General features: G+C 33.9%; 1 protein-coding gene across 2 annotated transcripts in view; it reads right to left on the bottom strand.

Annotated features, from left to right (window-relative positions):
- The window catches only part of LOC102036116 (protocadherin-7), a 269,399-nt gene that overhangs the window by 146,010 nt on the left and 107,823 nt on the right, over positions 1-15,566 (bottom strand). Inside the window, exon 2 of one of the 2 annotated variants that reach the window (XM_031055206.1) lies at positions 2,533-2,641. The exons of the other annotated variant lie outside the window; for it this stretch is intronic. Within the exon in view, the coding sequence (XP_030911066.1) occupies positions 2,533-2,641 (109 nt within the window). The remainder of the gene's footprint in view (positions 1-2,532; positions 2,642-15,566) is intronic. 2 annotated transcript variants of the gene reach the window in all.

Below are 15,566 nucleotides of genomic sequence, written 5' to 3'. Positions count from 1 at the left end.
GAAAAATCTTCATAAGAATACAGTATATATCCTGATTAAAACCTAACCTAACCAAACACTGCAGATTACCTAGATTCCAATTAAATGTGACAAATGAATGCTTGACAGACTTCAATTTCAATTCTATTTCTGTCAGAATGATCCATTAATATTGAAGACTATATCATCAGAATTTGAACAATTCAATTCTTAAAATGCAAGTGGACTTAAGAATCATATGACAGAAAACTCTCACTCAAATATGAGGTAATACATGTACAAAGGAACAAAAGTACACTCCATCCTGTTCCATCATTATTTATAGATTATTGTTAACATGAATTTCTGGAGGTAGATGACATGCCACTGTTGAAATCTTGTCTTTAAAATGTGACAGCAAAATCCAGAAATCTGTACAGTGTAATTTTCACCACAATATCACCCAGCATTTAAAGGTCTCTCTTCAAGGTTTTATAAAGAAGGAGGAAATCCTTATTCTATGCATGTCTTACCATGCAAAATTTTTTTACTGGAGACTTTTGGTTCATTCACCATGAGCTAATGTATTTATCTACCTCTATGTTTCTATCTATTAATTTTAGAATACTATTTTCAAAACCAAATCCAAGAAATTTATCCTACCAAATATAAAATAAACTATTTTTAAAAAAAGCATCTAAAATATTTTAGTTATTAGAATGCAATTCCAGTTTTTGCATCATTATGAAAAAATATTTTGCTTTAACTTACGACATTGCTCAAGCACATTTTGTTTTCAATTGCACTTCAGTTAGTGTGATTTTCATTTTCATTGGCTACCAAATACATTAAAAATTATATTAATTTTTGATTCTACAGTTTCTCCAGCATGGATCATGCATATCCTATGTTAAAATACTTTCTGAATTCAGAATTTTATGTCTATGAATTCTCTACATTGTTGGATTTCCAAGGGAATTGATGAGTTGTTTAATTTTATCAATCTAACCACAAAATCTCACTACAAAACAGACAATAAAATAATCAGCCTGATTTAGGTACAAACTCTACAAGTTTTTTTTCTGACATATTTTCCAGGAATACCATTATCAATTTTTCCCCCTACCACATCCCCAGATAAATGAAATGTAATCAAATATATTCATATAAACAACCAAGGAAAATATATAAATGCAAATGTATAAACATACATAACCTAATATAACTTTTGATGGATAATACTGTCTTCCTTTTTAGTCAATTAATTTTTTTGCTATTGGGATATACAGTTCAAGCATATGTAGACTGCTGCAGCCATTCTTCAGCAATACACACTAGATTTGGAAATATCTTATCATAAAATATAACATAGTTTTAATGGGTTGACATGTCTATCTCAGATAAGACAAAACCCCAAGAACAATTATTCAGTATTGCAATCTCTGAAAAACTAACATGCACTTAGCCAAACTAGTTCATTCATTCTATAACAAAAAATACACCACCCTTCTCGCATGTACCCACCTTTTACAATTGAATTAGAAAACTCCTTATTTCTTTGGTTTGATATGTATTAATTTATTTTGTTGTTTATGGGCAAATGAAAATACAATGAAGTCAGTCTCTGACTTCATAAAACTTTAGATCAAGGCCAAAAAGTGGAGAACAGTGAAATATTCCTGTTTTATAAAATACATTTCAAAATGAATAAGTCATTTTGGTTTTTTAATCCTGAATAGTTTTAGATAGAAAGAAAAAACAACATAACCTGAGACTTATATTAACATTTTTTTGGTTTTTGATAGTAGGAGAATTACTATGGAATAAATAATTATTTAACATTTTCCCCTTCTACATAAATGGACCCTGAATTTAAATGAAATGTTGTAAAATGTTGTCCAAAATAAAATGTGAAGAAAAGCAAAGTAATATTCTTCTATTCTGAATAATGAAGAGTGGACCTGACATTGTGTTTTATTTTGAAAATAGTCTATATAACATTTCTGGGGAAAAGAGAATTCTCTAGAGTGGGGTTTTAAAATACTATTTTCTTTTCCTAATGCTGTATATATCACATTCTGGGAAATTTCCTAAGTAGGTTTTGAGTCAAAAATGGAAGGAAATGAGGATATATATGTCCTTTATGGTCTTTTATCTAAAATGAAAAGTATACAATTTTGTTCAATTACCATTTCCCCGGACCTCTACTGATATTTTTTCAGTGTTTTAACTACTTCTGCAGCATAGATTTTAAGTAATGTAAAAAGAAAAAAAAAAAGCTGTTTTAATTAGTGGTGTTATGTTACATTATTTGGTATACCTGCATTTTAAGAAACTTTAAAATCAAATAATTACAATATTAATTATTTAATGTATTTATTTATGTTTTTGGACTGACCTTTCAAAAGTCTACTTAGTATCACTTGCTAGTGAGATTATGTGTGTGAATGTTGTGTTTGCCCCTACCATTTTCCATATGCTCTGCCTCACCAACACTGCCATCCGGCGTAGTCCTTTCGTAGTTGTCCTCTGGGAGTGGAAGGGCACCCAGTCTTGGCCCTGATGAACTCTTACTGCTTGGTGTTTCTGACTCCTCCAGACCGCTGTCATAGCAACTCTGCAATGACCCTTGATGCGGGTCCTGAGGCTGACTCACAACAGAAAACGTCACTCTACGAAACGGCTGCAAGAGAAAAGAGTCTGAATGTCACTGCAAAGTTCAGTCTTTGAACAACTGATTCTCAAAACATGACTTAAGCAAACTAATATTTTAACATTTACCAATTAAGCAATTTTGTCTACATTAAAGCAAACAGAAAGTACAGTTCTTACACAAAAGGCCACTGGACAGACTATGCATGGAATTTTACTGTAATATGTGGTCAGAACATTGACACAGTTTATCATAGCCTCCTTTCAAATGGCTGCATGGGCTAAAAGAGCTGGTTATAATTATTTATAAATTTTGTACAGCTTCTCTATCAATCAGTAGTAATAAGTTGCTCAGAATTAATATCAGACTGCATAAAGGTACTTGACAGTGTGTGCACATGTATGTGTAAGGTTGTGTGGGTGGGTAAAAGTGCTCATCTGTAAACTATATTGTGGGGGGAGGAAGGAAATAAAAAAAAGGAAAGGGACAAAAATGTCTCTTAGGTCCTTTGCCATAAAAGCCAGTGCCTGGAGACAGGGTGTGTTGCCAGCTGACTTAATAAAGCCTTTAAAGTACCGCAAGCACAGCTGACACAACACGCTTCCACTGGGACTGTACAAACATGGAATGTTAGAGATTTGTATTCATTCAAAATGACAGATATTGCTGTTGCTCTGGAAGCCTACATGCTGAACCCTGGCACCAATGAGAATCCCAGGAAATGGAAGAGTCAATCCTACACATTTCAGAGGATGCTGAGGACATGCAGGATTTTCAGTGAGAAGTTAGGGGATTCTCTTAGGATTTAAACTACACTCAAGAAGCAATAATACATTTAAAATAATTTAATGATACATTTAGATGTTTGCTGTTCTAGAAAGCACCTTCTGAAAAAAACACCAATAGATTCGTTTTAAAAGACACTACACAAATTTTCCTGTGTTTAAAATGGGGTGTCTATAGTGCTTTGGATTCAGATGTGCTTCAAGCCCTATGTTAGATTGAGACATAAGCATACATCACTCCCACTGGCAACTGTAGTCACTAGAGGATGGAAATATGTATTCAGGCCAGAAGGGAGAAAACAGCAACTGCAACCACTCACACAAGCCCTGAAGAACACAAGTCCACATCAGGTTTACAAGTAGAGGGGTAGGTGGAGGTAGTTTCATTTTGAGGGTACAAAATTCTTTTAAGGATACAAAACTTTGAAGATATCAAAGTAGTTAGTGCTGATGATAGACAGGCTGGACAAGAAATATAATGCTAAACATTCCTGGCATGAGTAGATCAAAAGTTTAAACAGGTGATAGTTACCAGAAATACTTTTACTGTAACTGTTTGACGGACCAAAACTTCATGCAATGAGATGCTGTAATCTGTAACTATACATCAATTATTACTTAGTTATGGGCCAATGACACAAACTATGAATCTCAGAGATTTGTATTCACTTAGAACATCCCATAGATTATTCCTGAATATCATACTATTCTGGCAGTCCCATTTGGATCAACTGAGCTGGGAGGGAGGCCCTTTGGCATCTACACACATTAAACTCATAGTCATACTAAGTTTCCTTACTGGCTCAACCCCAAATTTCCTATAGCAGAGTCTCAGATGTCTCAATCCTTAAAATAATTTAGTCTTGATGCAATAACTATATAAAAATGTAACAGCTTCAGGTGGTACCTCTGAGGAGGGACCCTGAACAGAGAAAATCCTGGGGTTTTATACTTTCATAGTCTCAGCTTTTGCCTTGTCTCTGAGTGCCTGGTCACCAGGATGGGCACAGGTCCCCATTTCCTTTATTATGCAAAGGATTAGCAGTCCATGATCTCTTGCCTGGGGCTCCCAACACCCAGAGCTCCCACTGCAACTGCTCACCAAGCTACCTGCACTGACTGTATTCCTCAATACCAGAAGGACTTTCCATCATCTACAGATCCTGCAAGAGCAGTGATGTAACTTAAAATGGGAATTAGAAAAAAAAAAAAAGCCATCAAATATTTGGAACTTTATGTTTCATTTCTTATTGATTTCTTGGAAATCAGACTCAACTAGATCACAAGAAGAGAACACCTTTTAATCACATCTATGGCTACCACAAGAGTAATAGCAAAGCTATCTAAAATAAGCTCTGGAACAAGCTATAAAAGATTCAGGAGCATCCTGTTCATTTTCAGATATTCTTTGAAAGTTATATGCCTTACCTAATTGGCATGTAAGGAAGAGAAGTGACAGATGCAAAGTTTGACTGTTTTACAGCTGAGGCTGAAAATTCCCTAAGAAAATCACTACATATCCTTGAAACTACAAGAAATGTGATGTACTTTTACTAAGTTATTAATAATAGTTTTTAAACAGATATGGGTGTTAATCTTGCTTTTCTCCTAAGTGCTGTACTGAATAGGAATTATCTAACCCAAAACTAACACATAGAGTATTCAGTTCAGTAGAGCCAGTTCAGCCCTTTCCACAGAATATCAATGAGAATGACATAATGATGGTAAAATTCTTTCTGAAAGAATGATGTGCATGTTAATGGTTACTTTGCAGGATTTATTACACTTCTACTTTCAGTATAAACATCAGTATTCTGACCTTTCTATTGCATTACCTCTGAGAACCAGACATTCTCAGGCAAATTTATTACACATTTTGAATGCATACACCTCGTGGAATAACATCATGGCCTGTCCTTTTCCAATAAAAAGAAATAAGCTTGGATTATAATATATGTCTGTTACCTGCATAGTTAGAAACACTCCATGTGATTAACATAAAGAACTTAAAAAACAAAAAAATTAAATATCTGTATTGCAGCTGTTTCCCACATGCCATCATCTCTGATATGCAAATTACCATATAGTTTAGACAGTATAATCTGGATAAACTTTTGTTAGAGCAGAACTATTAGTTATAAAAGATACTGAGTTTTTATATACTTGGAATATTTGGGCTAAATGAATTATGGCACCTCATTTTTACACCCAAAAAACTAGGACATCTTAGAGATAAATTTGATAAAAACATGGCAGTATGGAGGTGCTCTAAAATGCCTCTGAAAAAACACTGTATATGCATGTACATGTTACTGTTGAAATGAAACTCATATTAGTCCTTTAATTGTTACTAATAAGAGCATTTAAGTTAAATGAGTTTAAATCCCTATGAACTTAGTTATGAACACTAGAATACTACATAATAAGTACTACTTATGGATTAGTTTCTCTGAATGCAGTAAGTCCCCTCCAAAACCCAGAACTTTCTTCATATACTCTAATCTTCATTTATATCCTAATCTGTAAAACAGTTGAGGTTTGACATAAAACTGCATAATAGTGAAACAAACAAGAAGGAAAAATTATGAGTACCAACATTAATATTTACAAAAGGTTATTGGTAAAATGCTGGTCTTCTTATGTATTTATTGCCATGAAAAAAATGAGGATAGTAGGCTCCACTTTAACAAGCGAAGACAGACTATATACTAAATTTTGTTCTACTATTTATAAAATTACACCAGTCATTTCTCAGAAAAATGGACATGAGAAATTTCCAAGTGTTTTGTGGAGTCGTGGGTTGGTGACAGACACATTGACACGATGTTGCAGCACGGGCAGATGGTGGATTGCTGCAACCTTCCTGAAGCATCCCCATGAGGAGAGCACTCCACCAAGCACACAGCAAATGCCACACTCACACGCAGCAGCTGCTTATCTAAGATGGCAGAAGCAGGAAGGCTCTTTGTATAGGTTTACAGTGGTAGGTTACTTCACGTGCACGCTGAAAGCATCCAGGAACAAAGACAGGGAGAGGTAGAGGGTCCAGGACTATACACTGGTAAAAAGGGGTGGAGCCAACAGCAACAATCAATCACCTGAAGGTGTGAGCAGGAAAAGGATTACAGTGACCAATGAGGAAACTCAAGGGTAAACAGGGTACCAATGAGGGTACAAAGAACAAAGAAACTGCTAGAAGCTTGACCATATATGGTTAACAGGCCGTTGAACAGCCAATGGGCCAACAGGAGGAGTGGCACTGCAGTGGATTGACAGCATGTTGCAGGAGTCCGTGGGAGAGGTTAAAGTTCTAGGGGACATTTCAGGGCATAGCCCCAGAAAGTCTAGCAGACCCACAGGCCTCCACAGCCCTGAATCCTCAGCAAGAAGCAAAAAGTTTAATCTGGATGCCATTTTTATAGGGGTTTTGGATTTCCTGGGCTCAGATAGCTGATTGGATGGGAGCTCTCTCCACCCAGCTCTCTGGCTAGGTGTCTCTGGATGTAAGCTTGAACAGGGTTGGCTGAGTCTTCACTGGGGTTTGAATGCAATCCTTCCCTGCCTTATCCAGCGACTTGTTTTCTTCTAGGTTGATTGAGTTTAGGGGGCAGCTTTAGGTCAGCTACAATACGTCATCTGAGTGCTGACAAATTAAGGCATCAACCTATGAGGGGACAGGGTTATGTTTAGTTTTATTGATTTTCAATGCACAACATTAAGACAGCTGTGTCTACCGCCACTGTGAATCAACATGGTTGAGTACCTTTTACCCAAAGAGGTCCACAACTGTTCAATTTGTCTATCCCAGCGAAAAAACAACATTAAGCCTTTATTAGTCCTTTTGTAGGGACTTACAATATTCAGGTTTAGTAAGAAGACCGTAAGTTTAATAAGAAGACTAGATTTGGTGACTTTCACCCTCAGAAAACTGATATCATCTTTTCTGAGAACAGCATATGGAGTTCTTCCTAATTGTATCTGACCCTGGAGGTGAATAGATCACAGCAAAAAGATATGCCTTTGCATTATACCTCAGTGATAAATCTCCATTTCTTCCTTGTTTCATCTATATTTCTTAAATGGGATAGTTTCCTTTCCACTCATCCATAGAACAAAAAACACTGCAATGCCAAAAACATAGGTACAGAGTTTATCTTAACCTGTATTAAATAATTCATCCCTATCTAAGATGGAAACTAAAATTATATTTTCAATAAATGAAGAACCCTAGTTTTGGAGGTTGACATTAGGGACAGAGTTTGGCTAGACTTGGTAAAAAGCAATATATCCATATAGCTCCACAAGGCTTAATTGTGACACTTTCTCACCATTATGATAGAGATTTTTTTTTCATATCCCGAAATTTGAAGTTTTGCATTGTAATTCCTGATATTTCACACTGCTCTTGGATTATATTCTTTCATAGTTTCTGCATATCAGTTATTATCAACATTATAAACGTTATTCAAAAATGCTGGTGCATTTGGACTGTAGTAGCAGGGTGGCAGAGTAAACCTTTTTTATATTTAATTGTTTAGAGAACTAAACTTACATCCATCAACCATTTCTCAGCCAATTACTCCACAACTTATTCTTTGTACAAAGTGTGCACACTAAAGTATAACTATCTTAACTACTTAACACTTGGACAAAAACAGTAATTCTTCCAGACCTTCCTGTGGTCACAATGCCTACATTGCAAAACCATAAGGACTGAAAACATTTTAATCAACTGTAAAATTCAGTCCAAGATGCAACTTAACATGTAGAGAAGCATAAAAAAATTAGCCTAAACTGTGTAGTAGTATGTTTAATTTAGCAAGCTAAAGCAAGCTATATTTCTACAAGTATTTCTACCAGTTTATTCATCATTGGCTTGGGCATTACCTAAACCCCTGGAATGTTAGGAATTAAGGTTCTTATTTTTCCCTGACTTTCAAATCAGATGACTTTCCACTTTAACAATGTATGATATTTTGGGGTATTTTCAGGAATTTAAGGTGGCCTAAGAGCTAACTGGAGATCATCTAGTCCAACTCTTTTGTTCAAAGTAGAGTTAGCTAGAGCACTTTGCTTAGGGATCTGATCACTTGAGTTTTTAGTATCTTCAAGAATGGAGACTCCATGGCCTTTCTGAGCAAGATGTCCTGCAGTTTTTCAACTATAACAGTAAAGGAGGTTTCTCTTAAGTTTCAATGGAATTTCTGTATTTTCTGTTTGTACCAAGCATTAAAAGCAATGGTGATAAATCAGGCCTAAATAATATTATAATTTCTGTTAGCTTCAGAAAGTCAATCAGTGTCAAGCAAACTGTAAGACTAATACAGTGACTCTCAGGTGTGTATAGGGTAGATCTGAAAAACAGGCAGAAGAGATGCATCAACTGATCACATAAATTCAAAGTTTTTCTTTAGCACTTGAATTTTGATACAACATGTCATTATCCTTTTCTTTCTATTCATTCTTAATTGCTGGAAGCTTGTTGGAAGACAAACAAAATATAAATGAATTATTCCTGTTCTGCATGAATAATTTCAACCCACACAACTCTTTTCCCTATTCAAATCACATATTTCTACTGTTCTAAACTTCTGTCATTGTAGTTAATATAAAATTGGCAGGAAATTAAATTAAACAGGCATTATTTTTTTAATAGGAAGACTGAAACACCTGAGATTAGTATTAGAGTAGCAGGCTAAAAGACGAGAAAGATGCTGATAAGAAAAATGATTTTTTAAATATATTTAGCCAAATGCAATGACAAATGTAACTTTAAACAGGATTTAAATAAAATAAAAAAATACTTTGATATTACAGCTCTGCAGCAGACATTGCATGTGATGAACTGTAATTAGCTTATTTTCATTTATTTTGGTTTCATTTTTATTAACTTTTCTTGCAGTAGTGGTATTCTGGTCATGAACCAAAAGTGCATTTTTTTGTTCTGTAAAAAGTTGAAATACGCATCCACTATTTATTTATTTGTTTAAGCCCAAGGCTACATGTTAAGATCTGCTATTCAGGGATAATATTTCATAATTCAATTTACATTATGAATGTCATATTGTAACAATAAAACATACCTTTTTTCCTTTTAAGTTTAGTGCTTTTCTCAAATATATTTTGTTTTCTGTTATCCAAACTTCCCTTTCTGAATTGCGACAAGGACTTCTGAGCAGGCCAAAATTATTTTTATTCACCTAGGTACAGTCATTAAGTAAATTCTCAATAATATTTGTCTCTAAGTAAACAAATAAAAGGCATTCCTTAATATCAGTGAATATCACCAAAGAACCAATAATATGAAGAACATCTCTTACTCAAAGATACTCTCAAAGATACAATGCTCTTCTGTGCGAGAATTGTTATATCAAAATACAACACATAAGCTCGTTTAGAAAATTTAGACAAAATCTTAGAAGGCTTGTATGCAAATATTCTTAGCATATCACAAGAGTTCTTGCTAGCTATTGAGATGTGCACATAAAAAAACCAAGAATAAATGAGAAGCTGCATCAGAGACATTCAAAATAATTTTAGCATAGTCTTTTGACTGCTCATAAAATGTATTTTTGTTATCACTTCTGTGTCCAGTTGTTTGAAAATTATAAACACAAAGCATCTATGACGCTGAAGTGCTCTCCTATTATTCTGCTGCAAAATTAAATGGATGAAGTAGCATCCAAAACCAATTACAACATGAATTACGATTTTTATAATATCTCCTTCAATTTTCTTAAAACAGAAGGTTTTCCTATATCTGTCATGAAGACTAAACAGAAATTCAGTGTATCTGGTATTTTTTTCTGAACTCAATGCATAAGATATTCCAATATTCTACTCTTTCTAATAATTTCCCTTGAAATCTTCTGAACACTTCTTTGACTCAAATCTATTATTAAAACACTATAAACACCTTCTTTTAGCTAAGTGTCCAATATCTGGTACTATTCACTGCTTACACTTTCACATTCTTGGCTTACGTTCTCTCAAACTTTTCTGTGATATTTTATCTTTTGCTGAAATATTTGGGGAGCCTTTCTTTCCTGGAGGAATTTGTTTTGTTTTCTTTGGTTTTCAGTAGAGAATATGCTGCTTGAAACTACTCCAGGGATATTAGCTCACAGAGCGTTGTGTCTATCAGCTCCTGTCTTTCAGCATGAGAAATCTTTATCTTTGCTATGCTGTTTCACTAAAGTCTTTAACTGGCTGAAAACAAACAAGACCCTATTTTCCATCTTACCAGCTCAATCACCCAAATGTTTGAGTTGCGAACATCATCATCTTCTCTTGAATCTGGAATGTTATTAAATAATTTAATGTGTAGAAAGGAAAAAGAATATACTCTTAAACCTAGTTACCAGGCGTGAACAAGCCCTAGAATGGAGGAAAGCCTTTATAAACCTATTTCAAAAGTCATTTACACAATATTTTAGTTCATCTAAGGTATGGACTACAGAAATTAATCTCCTTATCACCCCCAAGTTTGTACTTTGCTATCCTTAGAAGTATCAAGAAGCAAATATATTTGACCCTTTTGGATCAAATTCCAAAGAAGAAAATGATCCCAAAGCCTCCCTAGATGTCTTGAACTAAAAGGAGCTCAGTTTACAGTATCAGAGAAGCTACTCCACAGTGATTCTCTTAAAAATGCATATCATATGAAAATAAGTCTCAGAGCCCACTGTTTCACCCTTCAAATCAATTCCTCTTGAGCCATTCTATTTGCTATTGTAGACAGAGACAGTTTTTAAAAATGACTTTCTCCTTGTTTTGTTTCTCTGCTCAAAGAGAGGCTTGTCAGCAAAGGAATCTTTGCCAGAATGCTACTGAAATGAGACACAGGTAGCTAAAGCATATATGAACCTTTCAGCATATGAAGCCTTAGTATTAACAAATCACTGATGCACAAGTAATGTCTTCTATGTAATGTAAAATATTCTTGCTGCTCAGATGAAATATTTGGAATAAATTGAAAATACACCAGAGTGTTCTGTATAGAAATGATTAGCTAAAAATAAAAAAAATCGGAAAAGTTTTGAATTATTAATGCATACATTGAATCAAAGTAGAATTTTTTTGTGTCTTAGATCTCACCTGTGTGCTGTCATTGTTAAAAAGGCCTATTATTAATATTATTGCAACTACTTTGGTTTTAGCTACTGTTCACAAGACTCTAGCCCAATATAAACGTGAGAGTCACAGCATCAAATTTTAGGAAAATTCTGCAATAACTCCTGGAAGAATCAGATCAAATTCTAAATGTATATGAATGCATAAAGATGAGATTTCCAGTTTAATAGGGGAGATATGTAAATATATTCAGTACAGGTACAAAGATTAATTCATTTTCTGAGTGATTAGGGATAAGGACAATTTTTGATCACCAAAATTGTATTGATGATGACATATTTTCCAAAATCTGCAGTTGAACTGTTTTCCAAAATTAGGTAATATACTCAATATTTTGTATTGTTTTTATCTACAAGGTAGTCCTCAATGTTTGCTTGCTCTTTATTCATCTAAGTTATCCAAATTATTTTTGACCTTAAATGTCTGAAATTTAAAAACATAGTGAGTTTTAAAGCATTGACAAATTTCCTATAAATTAGACAATATAAGCTCAGGCGTAAAATCTCAGTCAACTACACTTCTCCATAAAAATGAAAGGGCAGAACTCAAGAAGTGTATCCCTTCTTGGAAGATGTTTAATAGAATGGAAATTTTCTTCACTACATATTGAAGAATTTAAATTAGCTACATAATTTGAGATCACTTACATCAGATGAAACAAATGCCATCTTGGTGAACACTGTAGCTATGCAAGTTATACAAATAAACATGCCACAGGCTCAAAATGCAAGGCCTTGAAAGGCAAAATTATTACTTTTTTCCAGAATTTAGATATTTGGAAAAGCAGTATAGATTGTGCTATATAGGGGAAAAAAGAAGACTTGAATGAATGTAAAAATGCAATTTGTTCCATCATTATTTTTTAATCAGGATTACATACACTTTCTTTGTGACAGATAAATTGTTGGAAAAAATACATTTGAATAAGGTAATTGAAGAGGAAAATGATAAAAGGCAGTTACAGACTAAATAACAGGCAGTGTCCATGTCCAGAACTACACTCCAAGCATATTTATCTATACAGGTACCTTGTATAATTAAAATTCCTGATAAAGATGTAGACCTATTTGTTAATTTGCTTATTTTTTTGCATTTCATATAGAAAAAATTAGTTAAAAGGATTGCATTACTGAAAAAATAGGATATGCATTTTTCTTCTGTTGTAAGAAAATGTTTGAATTTGGTGGGTATTTCAAAATTAAAAGGAGATATTTAGGTTATAAAAAACTAATGGTTGCAAAAATACCCAAAACACAGAAAAGGAAAATATGGGTTTTTTCAAATTAATAAATTATAAACATGCTCATATGAAGCTATTGCTGCCTCTTTTCTACTATGGCCATCTGGAGCACCATGCCTGTTGCTGTAGGTCAAAAGTTACTCTGTAATTGTCAGCAACATTATATAAAGCAAATTGCTTACAAGTACTGAAATGAGAAACAGCTGCTTTACACTTGACTCTAAAGGTTCATTAACTATTTGAGAATGTTGTTAACATATTAAAGGTGCTTTGTATGCACAACTTTATAAGAGGTACTAATATATTCACCTGGGGGATAGATTACAACCATCAACTTGTTATGCAACTATAACTGAGAAAATAGTGTAATGTCACAGAAGAACAGGCTTGATTTAATTTTTTTTTCCTTCAAAAGTCTGATGGTGAAATTATACTAAAACAAATGTTAACTTGTGTTGTCTAATAAAAACTTTCCTGGCAGATGTTTGTCAGTGCATGCTCTAGCCAAATACTAAAAGCATGACTTTTGAAGAAGCCAATGAGACAATTGTCTGGGGAAGAAGACCATAGTCCTCACTAAATCCTTGAATATAGCTACTTTTATTATCCTAGGACTTGATTTTCACATGTGCAGTTTAATTTTCATTTTTCATGTCAAAATCACTTTTATCTTTCACGTCAGATTTGTCCCCAAAAAAGAAAGATATATGTTAATTACTCAAAATATTTTCATCATACTCTTGGAAGAATCATCAAAAGAACTTATGTGTCTGAATACAACTCAAATTAATAAGCATACATAAAATAGCATAAAAAAAGAAAAGCATGAGTTATAGCAAAATTATTTAAACTCAAATTACTCGCGGGTAAAACTTTATAGATCTGTTTTTCATGGAATGTTACTATCAATGGGTTTTAATAGTCACGCTAGTTGAAATATTCTCTAACTTGTTCACATTAGAAACAGAGCACCTCAATTAAAAACATGGCTGGCTATATATGTCTGATTGCACCAACAGTTTAACAAAGTTGACATATAAAAGTTCAGGTATGACAACCATCATTATATAGCAATTGGTTAATATAAAAATACTTTTTTTCGGTTGATGAACACAGGATATCCTTCAACAATTAGAATTACAGATTAATGCAAAGATTGTCTTTTAAAAGGCTCAGGTCTTTTGCTTCCCTTCCAAAACCTTTAATACATGGCTCAACTGTGGAAACAGTCACAGACATTTCTTCTGATTAGTTATTTGTTTGTTTGTGAGAAAGATGCACTAATTTCTCTTAATAGGAACAAGTATTTGCTAGATGTCATATTCCTTTAATTACTTTAAGGCATTCTGAAAATAAGACAGTAGAAAGAAAAAATATCTAGGCTTCATAAATGGCTGGTTTTGATTGAATGTCTCATACAAATAAAATAGACAAAAAAGGATTCATGATACATTTTGTTATGTGGCTGATGAAGGATGAGTCCAAATTATGGTTCACTAAGCCCTACAGTTTTAGCAATCACTGCATAGTCATCCCTGTCAATCACATTTTTACAGATATTTTTTGATCATAAGAACATTATCAAAATTGATCTTAAAGATACTGAGTCTCTAGAAAGTTCTACAAAGAGATCAAAAACTGGAGTTCATATTCTCTCATTTCACAGCTATAGACCAAATGGGTATCTTTCAACATCACAAGGAAACTGCCTGATGAATTTCCTGGAAGGAACTGCAGGCCCAGAGAACAATACTGTGACAGAAAGATGATTAAAAGAAATCCATGTTGTGTTTTCAGACATCCCAATGCTTTCTTGCTATGCACTTTCTCTAATATTCATCTAGGAATGTTTTAAATGCTGTGGCTGTAATTCAAGACAGCCTGATGCTTGTTATCAGTTCCAAAGAGGTTTTAATATTAAAATATCATTAAAGAAAATGTGACAAGGTGAAATAAACCTTCATTTCTTCTACCATTAAGAAATGTTGCATAGAAATGGAATGTTTTTGCCTAACCACCTTTCTTTCTCTTAAGAAAGGGAAGGTCCAAGAGCAAAAATTGCTCTGGACACTTGATGTAATTCCATTTTTTCATTGTACAGTGTCATGCAGAACATAAAGTGGGATAAAGAACATAACATTATCAGTTTTGGGATAATTAGGTGTCACAAAAAAAGAGTAACATTTGACTAAAGCAAAGATATAATGAAAATAAAATGCAAGAATTTTTCATTCTAAAACCTAGTTTTTAAAGTATTGTCATTCAGAAAGAAATTAAGGTCACATTTTGAAAATGTCATGTAACTTCGAAAAGAATCACATACTCCACAGGGTTAGGCTGGTCTGCAGGTTCTGATACACTGCATGGATATCAAGTACTGGAATGCTCACAGGACATGATCATTCTTAATATTCAGCAGGGCAACAGCAATGCTTTGATTTTCTCTCTGGAGAAAGTATGTAACAGAGAGAGCCTTTCTGGCAAGGAATCTGGGCTTCAGTCTAAACTTTGCTATGCATCTATACCACAAATTGGTTTTCTGTGAGAAGTCACCCCAGCCAGCTCTAAATGAATTGCACTGGAAGGCTGTTTGTGAGCTTCTTAAGTGCTTTGCGTCTGTATTTATACAACACCATATAGTTGAATGTGTGCAATTTCCACATTGAATGCTGCAACTTTCAGGATTAATTTCACTATTTATTCCTCATTTACTCCATGTGAATGAGTAAGATTAGAGAGGTCAAACCCTTGGCTGATATAAATCAATGTACTCTTGTTGTCTGACTCCAGACGTCTG

Source organism: Geospiza fortis, unplaced genomic scaffold (genome assembly GCF_000277835.1).
Source record: "Geospiza fortis unplaced genomic scaffold, GeoFor_1.0 scaffold40, whole genome shotgun sequence".
NCBI lineage: Eukaryota > Metazoa > Chordata > Aves > Passeriformes > Thraupidae > Geospiza > Geospiza fortis.
The sequence above is the reverse complement of the archived record's forward strand: the minus strand, read 5'-3'. Positions and strand labels throughout refer to the sequence as shown.